This window comes from Amblyomma maculatum, chromosome 10 (genome assembly GCF_055883805.1).
Source record: "Amblyomma maculatum isolate TAMU_Amacu chromosome 10, ASM5588380v1, whole genome shotgun sequence".
Taxonomy (NCBI): domain Eukaryota; kingdom Metazoa; phylum Arthropoda; class Arachnida; order Ixodida; family Ixodidae; genus Amblyomma; species Amblyomma maculatum.
The window spans coordinates 76,867,904-76,890,435 of record NC_139353.1 but is presented as its reverse complement, the minus strand read 5'-3'; the positions used below and the strand labels follow the sequence as shown (position 1 = coordinate 76,890,435).

The following is a 22,532-nucleotide window of genomic DNA, read 5'->3' as shown; positions in this document are numbered from 1 at the left end:
GTTAAAACGCTTAGGTGACTGAACCTGCGTCCAGTCTCTGCTTTCAACCAGAGCAGCAGCAGTATGGAGAGCTCAAACTCTGCCAGCTCGAAGAAGGAATTTTTCCCGGAAGCATCCCTGGGCCCGTATTCCGAGTTTGCGCCGTTATCGAAGTATCGCTATCTCACGGGACCTCCAGTCATCGCATTGGTGGAAACGCCCGAATATGATGTCGCAACCTCTTCCGGTTTCGTAGTGGCACCACCCGGTTCCGGCGTTTCGACCAATGAGATGACTCGAGATCACTTGAGATAGCGACACTTGGATAACGACGCAAACTCGAAATACGGGAACTGTACTAGTTAAAAAGAATGTGCTTCCTTCGCGTAGGTTGAATAATAGCAATTGTTTCTCGAACATTAGGGCTCCGTATCCGATCTTTCCTAACCTTCTGCGCATGCTCAAACTGTCCTAGTCCGCCAGACTGCATGTCCATAATCAGTAAACTCGACGACTGCCCAAAAAATTGGGGTTGTTCGAATATTCACCATCTTGAGATCTCAGTGAGGTCATGCGATCACAGAGTTGTTCTCTTACAGAATGAATTAATAGTTTAAAATTTGTACACTGTTATAAACAAAAATTGTAGGACCACAAGAACCACCAATAGAAAAGGTAGGAAGACCTAAAAACCGCTAAGACGCCCTCCTTCTGCAGTACAACGTACTGTACTGACCCGCTAAAAATATTAAAACCCCGCTGAAATCAGCTGGGAAACTATTAACTTGGTGACAGTGAGCTCGTAGTACCAACCTGCTCGATGAATTGAGCGTCTCCAAGGCAGACGGGGCTCAGGCGTCCGCTGTACTGAATGGCAGCCCGCAGTTCGATCAGAGCAATGTCGTTGTCCAAGGTGCGGTTATCGAAGTCGGGGTGTACCACGAGTCTCCTGCGAGAAAATCAATGCCAGGTTTTATTTTACTTTTATTTAACCGCTTCAACATCGGGTGCACATAGAAGCGCGTGACTTTGATCTACTTGACTGCAATTATAAAAGATTGGAACAGGGACCACATGAAGAGTTGTTAAGTTCTTTCCCACTTCAGTGAAGAACAATCAGTGAGCTGAAATGACGCGGGAGAGACGCGATCAGAAGAAACACGGTCATCAGCAGTAAGGCGACTATGGAGGCTCTAAAGAATACGTCACCCGTGGTCGTATTATTCATTTATTTATTACTGCAGATCATGTTACATATTCAAGCAGAACAAGTACATAGGAAGGTATTACAGATACAAGAGCATGAATTAAAACTAAAAACTAAATTAACAAAATGAAACATTAAGCATCACTCTGCGCTGTCAATCCTTTTGCTAGTGAATTCCACTTTGTTATGGTGCAACGGGGAAAAGATTTAAATGTACCAGTTCGAGCAAAGTACAGAGTGCAGACAGTGGGATGATTTTTGGTGTATAAAGCGTGTAGTTAAAGCGGATATATGTAGGGTGCTGAATCAAGCGCCAACTTGTTATTTATGAGCAGGGAAAGTAATTCTCGGCTGATATTTTTTCTTTGCGTCTCGAGGGGTTGGATGTTGTTGAAATCCATAAGCGCAGATGGAGAATCGAACGGCAAAATCATTGAATAAATAAATCTTTGCATTATTTCAAGTTTTATTTTTAATATTGGTTTTACCACCCGCCATACATACTGGAGCTTGGGCCTGATTAGTAAATTATAGGCGAGTAATTTAACTTTAGTGGGGGCTTTCGAAAGTTGTTTCACTGAAAACATACTTTGCAAAAGACGGACGACCAGATATTTTCAACATGTGATTTTCAGGATTGTTTGTTAATTAATGTTACACCTAGGTATTTAAACTTGGATATTTCATCTAATGGTGATTGCCCAAGGCGATACCTGTGATCACAGATTTATTTTACGTGTCACGCGAAGGAAATTGGTTGTTTCTTTGTTTAGGACCATGTTGCATTCCTGGCACCATGCAAAGACTTTAATTTAATATATATATATATATATATATATATATATATATATATATATATATATATATATATATATATATATATATATATATATTGTAAAGAAGACGAAGAACAGACAACGCTGCGGCATCGCCATCGCCATCGCTTGTCTCCGGTGCCCAACTCTCGCGCTGAAGCTGTGCCCTGCGGCTGGCAATTCGATCCTGCTGTGCCCGGACTAGTGGTAGCAATAGACGTTCGACCAAACTATTAAATCCACATTTCACTTGGTGGAGGTCAATGTGAGGGTCCCTGTACCCATCTCGCCCTGGAACTTCGCAGCAGAACGTTGACTACCTCAATGACGGAGCCGACTTCATTGCACCTACCTCCGCCAGTTACCTGCACAGGGGCGCTTTGTCAACGAGACCCCGCTACCTTCAGTGGAAGCAGCGATGACGACGTCGACTATTGGCTGTCCACTTACGAACGGGTCAGCCGTCACAATAATTGGAACGACAATCGTAAGCTCAGTAATGTCATCTTTCACTTGAGCGACGTAGCTAATTTGTGGTTTCGAAACCACGAGTCGGACTTTACCACCTGAGCTAATTTCAAGACCAAATTTTCTGACGTCTTTAGCCGCCCCGCTGTCCGAAAACTCCACGTGGAACAGCGTCTTCGGTCGCGAGTGCAGATGGCCGATGAAACGCTCACCAGTTACACTGAGGACATTGTTGATTTGTGTCGCCGCGTTAACCCGACCATGACCGAGGCCGTTAAGATACATCATGTGCTCACAGGAATTGATGACGGCGCTTTCAACATGCTCATCGCCAAAGGTACCACTACGCGAGTCGGACTTTACCACCTGAGCTAATTTCAAGACCAAATTTTCTGACGTCTTTAGCCGCCCCGCTGTCCGAAAACTCCACGTGGAACAGCGTCTTCGGTCGCGAGTGCAGATGGCCGATGAAACGCTCACCAGTTACACTGAGGACATTGTTGATTTGTGTCGCCGCGTTAACCCGACCAAGACCGAGGCCGTTAAGATACATCACGTGCTCACAGGAATTGATGACGGCGCTTTCAACATGCTCATCGCCAAAAGTACCACTACGGTCAAAGAAATCTACGACCTCTGTCAAAGCTATGACGAGCTCCGCAAGGAGCGTGTTTTGATTCGCTAGCCTCACGCTTCGCTCGCTGGACTAGCCGCCGATAGGGAGTCATCTATCCTCTCCGAAGACATCAAGGCTTTTGTGCGTCAGGAGGCCGCGCGACAACTGTCCCTGCAGCCATATCTTAGAGTCATCAACAACTGGCCTTGTTCCGGAGCTTCGCCATGCAATCCAGCGACGTGTTTTTGAAGTCGTCTCTAATCCTGCTCCTCAATCAGCTCCGGTCGCACCCTCAATGCCAATCTGCACGCCCACAATTTCATCGTCCGGCGTTGCGCCACTGAGCTATATTTATAAGAAATAATAAAAGCCCGAAAATACTCCCTTCTTCGGAGCAATACCACTGGCCAGTTGTCGATATTGTCAAAGCGAAGTTCTGATTGGTCGGGAGGGGTCTTGAGGTAATGGTGGCAGTCGTGTGACCATTAGCTGCATCACGCTGTCCTCCCCCGCCTCGTCGCTGGTTTAAACTGGTACTTTCACCACCACATGGTAGCTAATTATTGGGGCTTCATAAGCTGCTCAATAGCGGCTCGCTTCTTCAGTCTAACCGTTGATGATGCGGTGCCTGGACCACCGATGTCTACACTCTGTCATTGTCAAAATTTTCTCAGCCGTTGACTACGGCGTCTCTCATAGCCTGAGTCGCTTTGGAACGTTAAACCCCATAAACTCAATTAATCTTCGTAATGTAGCCCAGCTCTAGGCCTGCAGAGCTTAAGCTCTTTAACTACATCCAGCGGGTTTACACCCTGACAATATTATGCAAACTTAAGCATCATCAAACTTTTTCTTCACATTCCGTGCCCTTCCGATGAGTCTGAAATTATTATTTTCGTACTGGCTTTGATCATTTTATCTATAGTAATTTCTGAATATGTTTCACGGTTAAACTTATTGCTGAAATACAAAGGAAGAAAAAATATTGAGACCCTTTAGGAATAGCTTTTTTTTTTTTCTGGCGTAGGACCTCAAAACAGTTTTAGCGTTTAAAAGAAATCCTTTCCTTTTTTTTCGAAATGGCATTCATTACATATCGAGTTTTTCGCAACAGCAGTGCTGTGTATACTATATACAGCCTGTCCTACTTTAACAGTATCCCGGTAATAATCTTCGTAAAGATTGCAAATAGATTTTCATTACCTTCGTTGCTGCTGCACGAGACATGCTGCTTGTATATATATCATCCCCAGCTGTAGACTAACTACGTCCCAGCAGGACAAAGGCATCTGCCATTCATCTATAAAAAGTTTTGCCTTGAGCCAGCACGGACCATCTTGACCAGAGAATTGGCGCTAGCAACTTTTAGGCAGAAACCTGGACACATGTATACTGCACTAGAGGGCAGAAAATGCCCACTGTTCTAAAAGGACCGCGTGGAAGCTCTAACTTCAGTAGCAATGTCTACGGGGTGCTCGTAAAATTAGAGCTCTCACCTGATGGACAGAATGATCTCGTGGTCTTCCCGATGAACGAGGCTGTGTTTGCCAAGAACCACCAGCACGTCGTGGCGGCTGTACTGTTTGAAACAGTGAGCCGCAGTCAAAACCCAGCGGTGGCTGATGAGGCTGCCCCCGCAGAAGGCTTCATCAGTCTTCGCGTGCTTGAGCAGAACCTGCATGGAGCAACACATTGCATGAAAGATGAACAATTGCCCCATTTCAGCGACTAACCGAGAGAATGATTTATTTATTTATTGATTGATTGATTGATTGATTGATTGATTGATTGATTGATTGATTGATTGATTGATTGGTTGATTGATTGATTGATTGATTGATTGATTGATCGATCGATCGATCGATCGATCGTCGAATTACCTACATATCCGCTAACTCGTTCCCCTAATTACGCAAATATTAAGCAGCACGTATCATAAAGTAAATGGATTCCCTGAAAAGCGAAAAACGACAAAGAGGGGCACAAAATTAACTGGGCGGATGAGATCAGGACTTTTGCGAAAATCAAGTGGCCCCTTTTGGCACAGGAACATGTTCATGGGCAACATATAGAACATTCTATTGCCCCGAAGTAGACTCAGTCGGACTGATGATGATCGTAAGGTACCCTGAAAATGTTGCTGAGATTTCAAGTATAGCCCACAGTTAAGCTAAATGGCGTCGGTGGTGATTAAGGCAATGCATAAACAGCACGAAAAGCTATGACTTCAAAGAGCGCTTTTTTTTTTCTTCCATATGGATAAGCAAAACGTCCCAGCCCCAAAACTGACCTTCTTTAAACCTTCTGAAAAGAAGGAATTGGGCGTGTTGACAATACTGCAATATGTTTTTTGACGAAGTATTTTTCTCCAGAAAAATTTTGTTGACGCAACCGCTATTTCAATTTTCCGCGAGGGAGCTAAAGTTGGCCGCAGAAAAAAAAAAGTTAGATAATGTGAAACAAGATGCAGTGCCAAATATTATTTTAGGATATTTCGCTTGTGTTGTTCTTTCTCATCTGAAGTATGAGGTGTTTTTATATCGAAGGCCTCAATTCGCAATACCGGCATGAATATCGCGAAAAAGTTACTTTTTGCGGATTTTGCAACTAATTCTGTTAAAACCGCTTAATTCAAGAACATTAAGACATGTTTAACATTACTATCGCAACCTGCAAAATCACGAAACAAATATTTCGGCTTAAACATTACTGAGGCTGAGCTTACTAAAACGCCTTGTTGTATTTTATTGGCGCAAGAAAATGCGAGGTCTTATATAGTTTCATTTTTAAAGTGACAAATAAAAACAATGTAAATGGTATATCCCAAATTATTACCTCTTATTTCATCTTGTTCAATGCATGACCTAAAATATTCTCATGCCACAATTTTTCTTCTTCGCGGAATATTTAAACATTTCTCTGGATAACAATACTTCAAAAGAACGGCTGATTGGGCGAGTTGGTGAACCATGACGATCAGTATTATAAGAGCGCAACAAAAATTCAACGGCGCTGATGTTGTCCTTGAGCGCCGTTGTTGTCATCTGCTCCTCTTTGTCACGTTTTTGTTGCGCTCTTACAATTCTAACAACACTTCGTCGCAAGCCCTTTCGCGGAACTGCCAGCAAGTCATTCCTTTTTCTTTTACGGGAATTAAAGGTGGTCGACTTTGCGGCAGGGGACGTTTCGCATGGAATGGCCCACATGCCACTCATATCAGAAGTTATGAAATGCATTAGCCGGTCAAAAATAGGAATTATCGACCCGCAAGGCAACGAAACGTGGAAGAATGTAGGGTCGCATCATTACCCGTTGAGATAGCGACAGGATTCTATACTGAAAATAAATTAAAGCGTGCCAATAATAATTTAGGTTACTAGTTGAAGCTTCCCGCTGTCGTAATTTATTGCATGCTTATGAAATAGTAGCAGTAGTAGTAAACTTTATTGATAGCTTTGTTTAAGCAGGCACGCCGGGCCAGGAATGCTATAGAGCCAGCTCCATTTTTTATTGTCATTAAAACGGTCACAAGATCATATCAAGGATTGCGCTTGCAAGTGCCTCCGTGCCTTTTGTTTGGACCGACCTGCACACTGATTGAAATAGATTAAGATTTTGGCATGGCTTAACAACCACTAGAAACGGAGCGACTTCTCGCTAAAATAATGAAAGGGATAATAATGCTCAACACCATTATACTCCGGGACAAGCTTTTATGGCTATAGAGCCAAAGATACAGAGCCAAAACGCATCAGCTCACTGCGCAGCAGAATATAGTCCCTTGGTAAATTACGTGAATCCTGCTCTGGAATATTACATCGTTACAGAAATGGCTGTGTTGTTTTTACATCAAGATTGTACTACAATATAATCTAGTACAACGTTAGTGTAGTCCATTTAAAATCAGTACAAGGCACTGTGCAAACGGGGTGGCCGTGCCATCTGCCGGGAATCTCCCGAAACGCACGTCGGCTGCTGGTGCTGTGTCAACACATCAGTTTCTGTGCGCTTTCGTACTGCGCTTGTTTCGGCAACGTACGTAACGCGTGATATTCATTAACCGCGAATATACGTTTGCTTAGACCGTAGGTAATCTAAAGAAAGACACTTCTGTGTCGTTGGAGACTCGGAAGCCATTATTTCAAGCAAAGGTAGAACTGAAACCGAAACCACACCTGAGGCCAGATATGCCAGAACTACATGGTGTAGTAACACAATGACGAAAGTTCTACTCTTGTAGCCTTGACTCCATCGCCAAGCAAATTTATCCGCGAGTACAGCAAACAATGTGCAGAGATTTTCCTGGAAAAGACAACGACATTCGAGGACCAACGCGGGAGATCAGTTATTTTTACAACGTCAATTGTCCGGACCAATTTTCCATTCCTAAGGGAGGGCGAAATAAGACTCGGCACGAATATCTGCAATGAAAGCCAACAAATTAGATTCCTTACCTGCCATGGATGAGCCCCAACTTTGGCGTCGCTTCCTCTGACTATTTTCGATCCTTGGTCACCGACGGAATCACCCGGCTGAGATAGCAATGGTTTCCCGCACACGCCTGAAATAGTGAAGGACAAGCTCTACGTAAAAACAGACAACCGCATCGACACTCTTCCTCTCTGTACCACATTCGTCTTACCATAGACACTCATTCAGTGCTTTTTAGCAGGCATCTCACAATGGCTGCTATTCCGTGACCCTCCTTTGTCTTCTCAAATGAACGTTCGCCCTTTATATATACATTTGATCATTTCAAAGCACACATGCTTACATGCGACGAGAAGCATGGGTAGGAAAGGAGTCATTTGGAACAGCCATGTTGGCAAGGAATTGCTTTGAAAGCGAGAAAGATCAGCTCAGTATATATATGCGCTACTCGAATAAAGGCCTCCTCTATGGGCCTAACGGTCGCGGCAAAAAAGCTTGAGCGCCCCGCCGCCGCGAATTCGTCGCGTACTCGTCGCGTATTCCTGTATACCGAGGAGCGAACGCTCACGTCCCGACCACTGACTTCCGCCCCCGTTCAGTGTATATGCGCCGCAGCTAAGCTGTCATTGTGAGCAGTGGCTGCTGGGCGCAGCTTGTTCAGTCACTTGGCGCAAGGCGAACTTGTATAAATGACGGCAAGATAGCGTAAAATAGTTTCAGACACACTTGACTTCCTCCTTAGAGGCATGACACGATGTCGTTGATTATTACCTTAAGCAGCCCCAAGTCCTCTTCGCATATCATTTCGAAAACATAGACTCAACTTTATACTTTTTCTCATATCTTATTGTTTTTTTTTTTATTTACCACAGACATTCAAGGTATCCCTTTAACCAAGTTGAAAGGATGCGTGTCTCAGTGGTCTAAATGGAACGTTCCCTCTATTTCCACTAATTTCCATGTCGAAACAAATAATTTATCTTTGTTATTACAGGTCATTACGGCGTTTAAGGCATTTGGGACCTTATATTCGCAGTTAACCGAGTGTTCTAAGCAATAAGTTTTCTGTCATCCCGACTCGATTTTATCGACGCAATAACGCTGACAACCACGTTGGGTTTCTATTGAACGAAACCCTTAACGCTGGCAAGTTAAAAAGAAAGAGCGACAAACGCTAACATCCTACCCGGCGTATTTAGTTATACGCCCGGCCGAAGTACTGTCTATGCATCCATCGGTACATTTTCCTTCGAGAGAGCATTGTAACACAGCGTTGCACACGAACCAAAACACAAGGAGTTCTTCTCAACGTTATTTATACGCACTCGTCGTCGGTGCGCCAGACTGAATCCCGCGACCAGCCATGACAGCATACATCGTCGGAGCATATTTACTCACTCTTCAATCTGGCGAATGCTTCTGCTTCACAACTCAATCATTTCAGAACAGGGCTTGTAAACAATTGTCACGTTATTTACGATAGGATAAACGTGCATCTAAACCTTTCCAGTTATGACAAACTTTCATTGTTCTTTTCTGTTTTTGTTTTAGATGCCACCATTTTGTCCGTCCTCGCCATCGACAGCCTTTTGAAACGACGCCTCTGGCGCTGCGAGGAAGTGTGCAAGCATCGATTCGATATTTGGTAATGCTTTACCACAAACGTGAAATACCCGTGCCAGGAGAGATGCTTGTTTTGACAGTAGTAGAAAAGTTCTACTCAACTCAACGAAAAGGCCGGCGGCAATGCGGACATTGCGAGCGATGGAATCGGAACGCGGAGCCGGCAATAACTAATTCTGTGTATCAATTCACTCGTATTCACCCGCCGGGAAAAATAACAGCGGACGCCGGGAGAAAATATCCGACCAAGTTAAACACGCGGGTGAACACCGCCTTTACACGCGCAATGCTCGCGACTGCAGCGCCACTCGGCGACGTTTTCGGATTTTTCGTCGTTTTTGGCTCTCGGCTCTCTCTTTTACACATACACTCACCATTTTTTTCTCTCTCTAGGACCAAATATATATACGAACAGAATGAAAAGCACAACTATTAACACTTTAGGCTATTTGTTTAAAGGAACACGAAATGAAAAATATAAAGAAACAAGAACCTGCGCTAGACGAAAACATTCTCTTTGGGAGCACTTATAGCGTTTATGTACTCAAGTATACAACTGCGCTGCTAAGAAATCGAGAAGAAATGACCGTTTTTTTTTTTTTTTTCTATACTTCGCTCGTCCACTAAATGCTTACGTGGTAACTGCGGCCACCTGCGTTACCATACGCCTCTCATACCGGTGCTGAACGAAGAAAACGAATTAAAAATGGCAAAAAATGCTGAGTTTAAGCTATATTTACACCGATTTTCACAAGCGTTTAATCATCGGCCACAGTCGCTACTGCCGATTCGATCTTGGCTCGTTTCCGCGCTTGGTAAGCCTCTCGGCAACTGGTAGTCTGGCTTCTCGTTCTTCAGTTGTCTCGGCAGCCTGCCTGACACTGTTGCGGTCTGTCTTTTAGCAAGACTGGTCATATGCATTGAGTATTTGCCTATAGTTATATGAAGGAGTGGCGCAGATGGAAATTCATGAAGACGGCAACGTTCAATGCACAGCGAAATAGAGTTTTGTGGTTTAAACATAATGAAGATGATGATAGTTACTGCATTATGTCAGCATAAATTGCAGTTTTACATCAGTCGTGATCGGCTGCGGCTCGTGTGTTGTGTTTCACCAGCCCTCTTGAGTAGCTAGTTGGGGATTAGTCTTCGAATACGATCAACCCACTGCTCTCCGTGTAAGCATTGTTAGCATAGTGTCTCGATACATGAACACGACGATGAACGCGGTGATATTCCCTGCGTAGCGCAAAAAAGAAAAACGCGAAGCACGAGCACGTGGCGCCAGCTGTGGAAAGCAGGAGAGCATGAATTATGCGAAATAACGCGAAACTTGCAAAATGAACGCAGTAAAGCTAATGCTTTAAAAGGAATTCTCTCCAATCACATCGGCTTTTGATTCAGTATTTTTCAACAGATGGCGCGACCAACCTGCTCGCCATGGAATACAGTTTATCCCCTTTTAGGCTAATGCCGACGTCATCATTCAGAGAAGGGAGTGAAATATACCAACAGCTTGCGCTTCGTTCATTTTTCTGAAGCACAAAGCATGAGCACTTTCCGCAAGCCGACTAAGCGACATGCATGCAGTGTCAGAGACGCTTCAGTTAACGACCTTGACAGCAGCCGCCGCCGCTCTACTTCGTTATTTCTGTTGTACTTACGGTCTCTATTGAAATACGGGTGTACGTGAAAGCGAGGAAGAAATTCTGCTGGGCTCACTAATTTGCCCGATTTCTCGAGGGCCCTCACTTCAGTCTATCGCTCTCAAGTTATTTCTAGCTTATTAAAAGGTCTGCTTCCGATGCAAGATGCATATTTCCAATACTAGAACACCAAAGAGTCTATTTTAGAAGGAATTAGTTCTTCCCTTTAGTACCTCTTTAACGTAATGTAACAGACAGATGAATGTCTAAGCGACATTGCTGTAGTAGAGGGCAGCTTGCAGTCACCGGGCTGCCCTTCTAGTCCAACAACATCGCCTACAATACTGGCGACCCGGATACAATCCTGCTAGCTGGAACGATTGCTGATGCTTTTCTCCCTATGCCAGATCACTCCAGCTCATTTTCTTTGCTTGGATTCTTCAAGTGCGCCGCTACGAATCTACGTGTACTTACAAGATAAAGAGATGCGACGGGACATAAGAAAGAACATGCCCCCAAGGTGGAGTCCCTTAAGCCTCCTTTTCCTACCAAGCAAGTACGCATGCACATATTTCACAGACACTCAACAATCCGCCGAAAACATTTGCTTAAGTTAACACACCTTGGTCTAGGCCATCTATCCTGTCCGAAGCAGTACTGACGTTGTTGGAACCGGATGTAAGTAGGGGTTCGGCTTCGTAGGTGATATGAAATCCTCGGCTCTTAATGTCACGTGAGCATTTTCCCCGAAAGACCACAGCCGCTCGTCGGCCTGGTGTGAGGATGGTGGCATTCTGAACACCAGTGTTACCATTTGGTGTCAGGGCAGCCAGTTGGCGTCCTCCTGCAGGGCATAAATATTGATGACTGAAGGCTGTTTACAATATGGACGCAGATGCGCCATATTGTTAGCAATGAACAGAAGCAAGCCACTAACTCCAGCCAGCGTCTCAAAAGGGCCATCTTGTTTACACCGGAGGGTAAAACAAAAATCTCCACTTTTCCTACATGGACAGTGCATGGCGTGACAAAAACGTCACGTTCCTAAATGGGACACAGGCATGTCGGCTGTCTTCCACATCATGGCAAATGGAAGGAGATTGTATTGCATTACGAACATCTCCTGTCCGATTAGCGCCACCCTGTATACTTACAACACTTACACGCGATTGTCAGGAGCGACACCTGCTCTCGCATCTGCTTTCTGGGTAGCTTTCTTTTTAAGCATGTGTGAATTTAGGTGCTTCATCGTTTCGGCATCTGGTATAGTTTCCACTTGAGGAGCGGTTGTGCAGCGACCAAGGCCACTGCTTTTAATTATGTAGACGAACGCAATGACGGGTAATGAGTGCTGTCACACCTCTTTGACCACACGTTTCAAATCTCCTAACAGAACCGTGTATTGAATTGAGGTTGTCGGGCCGGTACAATTCTCTGAAGTTATATAGCTTACATTCGAGAAGTCCAGGGGTAACAAAATGCGCAGTATTTTGGTTAAAATTTCCGAGAAGGTTCATAAGTGCACTATAATTGCATAAGCCTCAAGAACAAAAGGATGTATGTCCTCGAAGGAAAGCTCTCCAGCCAAATGCATCAACCGATAGCCACGGCGTGTTGCTTATTTCATGAATGTCGGCTAATTATTTCCTTTGAATAAATTACTTTCTTCACCCATCCGTGGTTAATTGCCGTGCATCTGACAGCCTTCTACTTTATGGCACACTACCGAGTACACAGGAATGAGGTGAATCAGGAGGCGTATTATTCAATCGACGTATTGGTTTGAGGGCCGATATCATATAAGGGACATTTGCAGCTACGTCCTTGAAATATATGCGAATAGAGCCCCTGCCAATAAGGTTATTTTTATAGCTCTACCAAAAAAAACTTCCGTTGCCGAACAGTCTAAAAGATAACTCAGGCGATAAGATATTGCACCCATTTATATGTTACTACTATAGTTAAGGATGAATAAAGGTAGCCAGTTTTGTTTCACACTGCTTGGTAACGTGTCTATCCGCTGACCCCTAGGAGCAGCCACACGGAATAGTGAGGCTTCCACACGCATATTCAGAAACTAAAGGGCCCATTCCTTTGATGAAGGCACCATCAGGCAAGCTTGACCCCCTATAGTGCCTCTTTTTGCTCATCTACCACGCATAAAACGAATGTCTCCAGGTGCAGCATCCAGGACCTCAACTCGCGATTATGATTTTCATATTCCTCATCGCGTCACCCCACCATAGCAATCTTATTTCTTCTTCTCTGGCCTTTCCGGAAATCAGCGTAGAGAATCAGGCTGTTCTTAATCTTTGCGCCCAATCTCTCTGCCTTCCCAACCAATAAACGCATATCTCTCAGTCCTTAAGCCAGTCAGCTCTGTTATCCCTTCTTCTCCGTTTCCATGCTGACAGATTTTGTCACCTTTTCGGATGGTAACAGATTGTTGCAGTTCGACGCTGCAATAATGTAGCGTTATGTGGTTTTGTAGGTAAGTTTACGCACAGCGGCAGAAGCTAATAAATGTTACTTTCCTTGGCAAACCTTACTGGCATTCTTGAAGCCAGGATGACCTGAAGGATGGAAAGAATATTGGCCCCAAATAGAAAAGGCTGGAAGCATTTAAAGTGGTTCAGCAGACCCTGTCGTATGGGCTTTTTTGCAGTGCTTATCTATGACACCACCTTACCGCAATGTTCCCAGCTTTGGCACTGACATGCTTACAGACGCAGCGTCACAGGTTTCACACTTCGTAATGTTTTTGTCCTAGAGGGAGGAGTATTATAAAGCGCCGCGTGAGACTACAGCAACTGGCACTGTAAAAGTAAAAACGTAGCCAGTGTCATGTCCTTATTTCAATATGAAAGTAACAATCAATTTTTAACAAATTAACTATTACCCATGAGAGCAATACTCTCTGCATGCAAGGTCCAAGAAGCATTCAGTAGTTCTCTCACCTCGAACCTCGCCATCGAAGAAAGTGATGCTGTTATTTGCAAGCGGGCAGAGGTCGACATCCTCGAGTCGGAACTTGACCACGTTGCCGTAAGGCACCTCAATCTTGGCTTCGCAGTAGGCTTCGAGCGGATGGAACTGCGGATACCCTGGGCTCTTGATGACTCCCGACAGGTCATTGTCTTCGAAATGACAGCCTTCATATAAAGCAAGAGGGGGAACGAAAAATAATTAATTTTGTCTAGAGAATCACTTTTGCCCGCAGCCCAAGAGGTGGCGTGGCGCTCGCATGAAATATAAAAACGCTTTTTCTTACACTCCCTATGCACTAGGATACCCTGAATGCCAGGGATGTGTATTCATTGTGGGCTTCATATGGAACCTCAAACATTCATACGCTATAATGTTGCCACAAGTACCCTATATTATAGTGACCATGAGCTTTTTCAATTTTCTCAACAGGCGTTTACGGTGTGCTTCGTAATCATTACGCGGCGTTTGTACGGACCTCTTTCGGTCACAAAGAAGGGTTCTTGAATCATCGAAAACGAAATTCAAATAGAAAGTCCTTTCCTTTGTTGTAGAGCGAACGTGCACATTCTCGGCTCATACACCCTTCATTCTACTACACCTACCTAGAGTTCGTTATGTCAGCGCCACTAGCTAGCCCCGCTATTACTAGGGAAGCATATGAAAGCTACATACGCGAAGCAATTAATCTAGTAATAGAGTGGTGCGAATTTTCTGAAAATGAGAAACCCTTTTTGTTCTTTTGTTTTCAAGGAACACCACCAGCTCCCGATTTGGCGACAATTCTTTGGAAAGGTCAAGTCGTGCTTGGAACTCACTCTAGCCGCCGGATTTTCAGGAAACCGGTTTCTTTAACTCGAATCGCATTCATTTGCATACGCACTTCATAACTGTCTGTTTTGCAGAAATCTCGATCTTCTCCATAAGACCTGCTTGCCAACAAAATAAAACATCCAGCACAGCCCTACTGAAAACCAAAAAGTTCTACCGGTCAATACCCTCACAAAATCTCACCAAATCGCATAGACTCTCATACGGTGCACATCATTATCATAAAATATTTATCATAATTTCATAATTTATGATAGTGTACAAGAAACTGTGAGATCTTATACAATTATATGCGATTTGTATGTGATTTCCTATGCGAAATGTGTGAGAAAATGTGAGATTATTGCATCATACAATTTTTTCAGTAGGGAGTCTCTTATGGGAACGGGGGGGGGGGGGGGGGGGGAGGCGTAATGTATCGTTGGATCGCAAGGCATGACGAATATTTATGTGCGGTTGTCAGTGAAGCCAGCCGCGTTCAGTACTTGTGTTTTCTGATGTAACTGGTGTGGTCTCCTGTTTTGAGCTGCGCATCGTGTTTTAGACCGTTTTCTTGCATTTGCCGGACCAGTTCCTCAGTTCATGTTACAAGCCCGTTTCTATTGATGACAAATAAAGATAAATGGAAGTTGGCCTACATCGATACTGTGCCCCGTTATGTTGACAAAGAGGATACTTGAACTCATGACGAAGCTTTTACAAGATAGAAAGGGTCCAAGAAGAAATGAAGCAAGGGACGCCAAGTTGTGCAGGCTACCATAGTCAGCGTTTACTGTGATGTTAGATGGTGACAGTAAGAAAGAAGATATAGGAATTCTAACTTCTTTACTGGATGAAAGATAAAAAGATTTATTACAACGCTGTTGCCAGTGCTCCCGTTTATAGCGAGCCCTTGCTGACGACGTTCGCTTAGTGCTAAGAAATGGACAGCGCTCTTCTTTGGCTGATACAGTTCCTTAATATTACTTTTCGCAAATTCTACACCAAGAGACGCACAGAATGCAAAAAAATACGACGCTTTGTATTTATTTGACTGTTGCTGAGCATGAAACTTGGATTCAGTCGAAAAAAAAGCTATCTTGAGACAGACCACTAATAAATGACGTGGATGTTTCCATAGGGGCGTAATGTTTGTCTTACATCTGTTGACGAATCAAGAAAAGGTATTCAGAGGACTCTTTCAGCATCAGCCGATCACTCCTGTCTTTGCAGTTATTCACCCCGTCCAGGATGAAAAGGAAGTTGCTTAACCCTCGCGGACTCCTTGTTCCGAAACACCGTTATCATCTTTTCACCCATCCAGGTTTCACTTCTTTCTGACACGTATCCTTGCCTAACGTAATTCCGTGGAGCGCTTGACCCTTCCTGCTATATACGGCGTCTTCACGAACGTTATCTCAGTGCCTTCCGCTTTCAGCTTATTCAGTAATGAGTAAGCTAGGACCCATTGCGGCAACAATTGTCAACTGTGTACCCATATATCTTACAAACCTCTTTTATACTTGAAGGCGGCAGTGGTGAGCAAAATCTCTGCCCCAACTCACCTCCCACTTTGCGGTCGTGAGGCGCTGATCCCAAGCAGGTGATATAAGTTACTTGGTGCAAGATTCCATGAAGTTGCACGTGGACGGCGTTGCTGGACGACTGCACTAACAACACTTCGTCGGGTGGCATGCCGAACACCTTGGCCAGGATTCGCTCCATCCCTGCGTTGCAGTTATGAGGAGGGCACATTCAAGTAAGACTGTGGTCGTTGTGTGCGCCTACAATTCAGTCACTAACTACAGACCCGACTTCAGCGATGCTATAATCACATATATGTATATGTTCGCGCCGCTAGATGGCGGAGAGAGTTGAGAATACATTTTTTAACGCGATTACCCAGACAATCTGGCGCCGATGTTGGCGTTGTCAATTCACGGGTAGGTGCAAATTCTACGGACAGAATTCTGACCTATACCACATGGTGTGGGTCTGCCAGCAAAATACAAAAATAAAAGCAATAAAACAGCCAACTAGGGAAGGCTGGGAGGCGGCTCTGTCCAGCTCGGACCTCGAGGCCCAGCGTGTCCTGGTCCAGAGAGCTCGGGCGGCGATGGCGGCCAATGGCGTCCCAGAATAGCGTCTGCCACTCAGCTCTACAACAAAACGCACCTCCCTTCCCAAGTCATATCATCGTAAATAAATGTTTTCTCCTCCTCCTGTCGGCCTTGTCGGCGTTGTGAGCGAAAAATAACGGGCATGGCGATGGCAAGTGCTACCTGGTGGACTGATTGTTCGATGGTTTGTGCGACCTAACTACACCAGATTATATTCCCCTTCAGACGCTGCGTCCACATATGTACACGCGACCCAAATTTCAATAAATATTTGCACGGAGTGCGAATTTCCGCTTTTGAATTTGGCACTTGTAACATTTGGACCCGCCCGGTCGAGTGTGTGGCGCCATCTCTTTTTCTTACAGCAAAATGTTTTGTAAACGACAAGTAAAGAAGGTCGTCGCAGCGTTTTAGAGCGGGACAAATCAGCAGGTATTATTTTTGCATGCCTCTTTCTAAACCGATGCCTGATAATGATATTTCTTGTAATGAATGCGTCAATAAGGAAATGTAGATGTTGCATGCCAGATTTCATTATCTTAGACATAGAAAAAATGCTTCAGTGGACTTTCGTAGTTTCGCGTCCACAAATGTGGACACGACGTCTTAATGCCGATATTTTTAAAGTGTCCGCGGTGCTTCGTTATTTTTTGCAGAGCAGTACGTAATGCGCTGATTCCCGTGCAGGGCTGTCACAGTCTTGAAGATGCAAGGTATTATCAGAGGAAACCATTTATTCATGTTTAATACTTGGTTATAAAATGTTGCGTGTTTTCACTCATGTAGCAGCTTTAAGGCGCCATGTCCACATATGTGGACGCAAACAAAATATAAATATTTTTGCATAATCTTTTATATTTGAGTTCTACCTGGCCTACTGATCATACCTGGTGCAAAGAAAAGTTTCCTTTAAGAAAATTTAATTGGCGCCTGAAGGGGACATCAGAAAGTTTGATGAGCTGCTAACTCAGGTCGCTCACTTGAGCTGGGAAGGTGGAATAAGAATCAACATTCAATGGTTCTTGCGCTCCGAGTACATGTACGCGAGCGATAAAGTACTATTGCGTCATACCCTCACAGGCGGAGCTTGAGTGTCCCCATAGTTTTTGACCTGGGGCTTAGGCAACTCATTTAGTGCGCAACAATAAAAAATGAGGGGACTCCTTACAGAGAAATGTGGAACAATCCGCAGGATGGTTAATCCTTCTAATGCCAGATTCTGAGCTCACCATATGTGAATAGTAATAAACCACTCCTTATTGCTGCACTAAACGGTTGCTTTTCAAGCAGTCCTTATCTCCTTTCACAAGGACGTCTTAAGGCCGGGACACATGGAGTGCTTTTACGCTTTAAGCCGGAGTTTCTCGCCCGACGGTTTGCATTCGACGCCCGGCATCGGGAAAAAACGCGCACCGCCGCCTATCTAGCCATGCTAGATATCTGAAGCGCAGGCGGCGTGGCGTCCTCTCGAACCGGAAGCGGCTGCGCACGCGAGCCAATACGAGCGCAGAAACCTGGCATTTCCGGTTTGAGCGATCGCTGTCAACACGGCCGCCATGGCCGGCAGTTTGGCCGCAGAAATGTGATTATCGTGAAAATAAACGCTTCAAGCACGGAATGTCGGTTTCTTTTTTTTTTTTTTTTTTTGAGTATACGACGGTCTCTCGGATTGTAATGCATTTGTTTTCTCCCTGAAGCGAAATTTGTAAAAAAAAAATGCCCACGATAATGTTACTTCCTAATGCGAAATTTGAGCGCAGCTCATCAGCTGTTTCATCTTTTCGATAAATTGAGGCAAAACGAAGAGGCGTCCGGCGTCCGTGTGCTGTGCGATGTCAGGGCACGTTAAAGATCCCCAGGGGGTCAAAATTACTCCGTAGCCCTCCACTACGGCTCCCCTTTCTGTCTTTCCACTTTCACTCCCACCTTCCTCCCTTCCCTTACGGCGCGGTTCAGGTGTCCACAGAGCAAATGTGACAAATACTGCGCCTTTCCTTTCCCGTGAACCAATAGAGAAAAAAAAAAAGAGGCAAGGATTTCGAGCAAGGCACATAACCACAATTACATACTTTTTTTTTTTAATTTTTCACACGTATTCCTTCAAGAAACACTCCACTAACAGTTCTTGGCTGTCATGAAAGAAGCTTTGTGGTCCGAGAAATGAAGAGAGCAATTGAGTTATCGGGAGGTTGCGGGAGGCAGCGCGTGGGTCCATAGGAACGTTGCGCAACGAACAGATAGCAGCGACTCGCTGACGCCGCTAGCGAGTGAAGCGAGCCTGGAAGCGAGTGAGAACGGGATGCACGCACCGTGATCCGCCGCTGTACGGTTGCTTTCTGCGGATGAAGGATGCGAGCGCTATTGTATCCCCCTCCGGACCGGTCGTCTCGGTGCGCCCGCATACTTGCGGAGCGGGTCAGCGTTTCCGCAACCGGAGAGCACCCTCGCCTCCACTCAGGAAGAGGGGGGGGGGGGGGGGGGGGGTCTCCTCTTTCTGCATGGCGGCGACGGTGTTCTACGCAGCACGTTGTGTTGACTAGCTAGCGACGTCAGTCAGTCGCTGCTAGCGCTGCCTCCGGCGACCCCCTTTTTTTTTTCCTCGTGTGCTCCGGTAGCTGCGCGCGCTCCTGCCCCCATCATTCGCCGCTGAGTGTACCCCCCCCCCTCCTCCTGCGAGGCTCCGGTGGCCAAAGCGCCGGCTCGAACGGGGGGCGGAACTGGTTACGAGGCCGACGCCGACGCCGCCGCGAAACCCAGGAACGGCCGCCAAAGAGCTGCGCTCTAAAAAAATTAACCGTGCCGCTGGTGTCCGAGCGGAATTCCGAGGTATATTCGTTCATTCGAGCGTGACAAATCCTTGTGCGATATACGTACGCTTTCTACAATTTACACAGTAGCGTTGGAATGGGCCCTATCGCGATTTTAACGCAAGGGACACCGTCACTTCTCTCACGTACCTCGCTCTATGGTTATAGGGCCCCTGACTGAGGGTCCCACCCACGCCGGGAGAATTCTCTTTCGCTAAATAAAGTTTTTCATTCATTCATTCCGCTAGCTGATGCATTTGATTTCGCATCGAGGGATCCGCGGCGGCGCTCGCGCCGCTCTGTCGTTCTATGTATCTCGAGCTGGTAGTCTCGTCGGCGTGGCAGTTTTCAACGCGCGAAAATTGCAGAAAAAAACGCCGCATGTATTCAGGGCTTTCTGAGGAGTACCATGGTGAGGGCCTGAGGTGTTGTAACAACGCCTGATTCGGAAAGACGAAGTGCACGCGTGTGTTTCGGGAGGTTGTCGCAGCAGTGGGAAGAGTTACAAAAGAAAAGGGATACGCTGTCACACTTGACGTCACTAAGCTCAAAGCAATCATTAGCCGAACTTTGCAGTGGTTCATTCCAGAAACATTCGTTTTTTGTTTTGTTTTTTTCAGTGATTAGAGCGATTACTCTGGTTACCACTCTCTAATAACGATGACTGTTGCTTCTATTACTCAAATATTACAACAAAAACATTCTGAAAAAAATAAAGGCTTTTAAATATTATTATTATTATTATTATTATTATTATTATTATTATTATTATTATTATTATTATTATTATTATTATTATTATTATTATTATTATTATTATTATCATTATTATTATTATTATTACTATTATTATTATTATTATTATTATTATTATTAATATTTGGTTCACAGAAAGGGAAAGGCGCAGTATCTGTCACACGTGTGTCTGTGGACCCCTGAATCGCGCCGTAAGGAAAGGGAGGAAGGTGGGAGTTAAAGTGGAAAGAGAAAGAAAGAGGAGCCGTAGTGGAGGGCTACGGAGTAATTTCGACCACCTGGGGATCTTTAACGGGCGCTGACATTGCACAGCACACGAACTCCTCTTCGTTTCGCCTCCATCGAAACGCAGCCGCCGAGGTCGGGTTCGAAAAGCTGTTTTTAGAATGTGACAGGGAAGCGAACTAAGGAAGAGGGGAAATCGGATTACCACTCTTTACTAGCACTTTGGTGATAATGTTTGCGCAAGAAATATTATGCAATAGCAAGTATGTGAAATTTCATTTCAGGTGAGCAAAGGTAAGAGTCAGGTCAGCGGACTTCTCTGGGTCGTCGCCTCGGCATATCGACCTCCAAAAGCAACCCGCAAGGAGATGCACACTTGTATGAATGAAGCACGCAGTTCACTTCGTAGTTTCACTGCCATTCAAAGCATAATTCATGAAAAACAAAATGTCGCTTACCCAAGTCACCCTTTTGAAGTCGTTCCTTGATGGTGAGTACGTCCTCGCCGTTGCTGATGATTCCAGTGTACCTTTCGGGCTTCTTGTATCGGGCGAACACGCTGATCAAGGAATGCGGATCAGTATAGATCCACGCTGAATTTGTTTCCAGACTCTGTGGAATTTCGTTGGCCGCCGGAACACAGGCTGCCCACACATGTGCAGAAACGAGAGAAAGGAATGACATAATGTTACAACATATGAAGGGATGGTTATTGATGTATAGACACTGTGTTTTTTGTACTGGTTTTGGGCGTCCGCCATTACGCTGCCTCTTCTGGTTAGTTTACCGGTGGCTTATAATCTGTTTCATTCTGTTATCTGCATGATCTCTGTTTGTACAGTCTTTGTCAGAAGTGTAGAGCCCAGGGGGTCTGCTTCTGAGCCGCTTCGTGCGGCATGTAATGCATGTCCAGTGTTCCGAATCTCTTGATGGTAAGATTTTTTGTCGCACCCTCTACAAGGGGAAAGACTTCCACTAACGCTAAATCAGCGCCGCTACGCGGCTCAAAAGCAGACCCCCCCCGGGCTCTACACTTTTGACAAAGACTGTACCTCATGCAAAACCAGAACACTAGCATATAGTACTTTGAAATAAATAAAATAAAGAAAATGCGCTTTAACGAGGTGTTTGTCCGGCAGACAACGCATCCCTGAAATCGGTAAGCCTAGTGTTTCATTCATTTTATTTTAACTCTGCAGATCCTTTCTTGATTTGATATACTTCTGTGCTTGTTTTCCATTTCGGAATTATGTTTCTTTTTTTTTTTTTTTTTTCGTTGGAATGAGAAACCACAAGACTCAAAGGTGTTCTAAGGGGTACACAGGGCCTCCCGTTTTGTTCGCTGTACGTCTGCAAGTGACAAGAGCAATAAACAGGAACCTTTTGTGCACAGAAGTTATGGGAAGAGTCTCAAATGCTTGGCTCAGTAGCATTAAATTATGCGAGTTTCGGGGATATGTGACTATGGCTGCTTTTTTTACAAAACCATGCAATGTTAATTCACACATGGCGGGACACAATCCCTCATCTTTAATGTTTCTTCATTTAAACATGCATTCTGCGCGAAACAAACATGATGGGGTTTTCGTTCTACCTGCTGATTTCAGTTTTACATTTTACTCAATAATGCTAACAGAAGCGTGGTTTGCGGATGATGATGATGATAATAATGATAATGATGATGATATTTTCATTCGACATGGACAGAACGCATTCTTTTTTAATAGAAATATGTGAAGAGGCGGAGGCGTTTGTTTTTGAAACACGACACGAGTTACGCCGATTGACTCGCTGTTCGAGTGGACACCGAATTGAAAAACGAACGCAGTTAAGATAAAACCCAGTCGAAAGAAACTACAGAACCTTGTCTGTTGTTACGCCAGAATTTCTGTGCGGTTTTTGACGGCAAACCTGTTGTGACAACAGAACGTTCTGTAGAAACATCCGAAATTTCTGTAGTTACAAAAGGAAAGTGCTACAGAACTACAGACAACAGAATTATACTACAGAAAAACTATAGAATTAGAGAAAAGTACTACAGAAC

At 44.7% G+C, this 22,532-nt stretch overlaps 1 protein-coding gene across 1 annotated transcript in view; it reads right to left on the bottom strand.

The window, feature by feature from the left end:
* LOC146176838 (transmembrane protease serine 9-like) overlaps window positions 1-22,532 on the bottom strand; it is a 75,471-nt gene that overhangs the window by 28,585 nt on the left and 24,354 nt on the right. The window contains exons 2-8 of the mRNA XM_084581407.1: window positions 20,956-21,132; window positions 16,146-16,307; window positions 13,743-13,937; window positions 11,408-11,629; window positions 7,540-7,646; window positions 4,582-4,760; window positions 789-928 (exon numbers count right to left, since the gene is read on the bottom strand). Of these exons, the coding sequence (XP_084437533.1) occupies window positions 789-928; window positions 4,582-4,760; window positions 7,540-7,646; window positions 11,408-11,629; window positions 13,743-13,937; window positions 16,146-16,307; window positions 20,956-21,132 (1,182 nt within the window). The remainder of the gene's footprint in view (window positions 1-788; window positions 929-4,581; window positions 4,761-7,539; window positions 7,647-11,407; window positions 11,630-13,742; window positions 13,938-16,145; window positions 16,308-20,955; window positions 21,133-22,532) is intronic.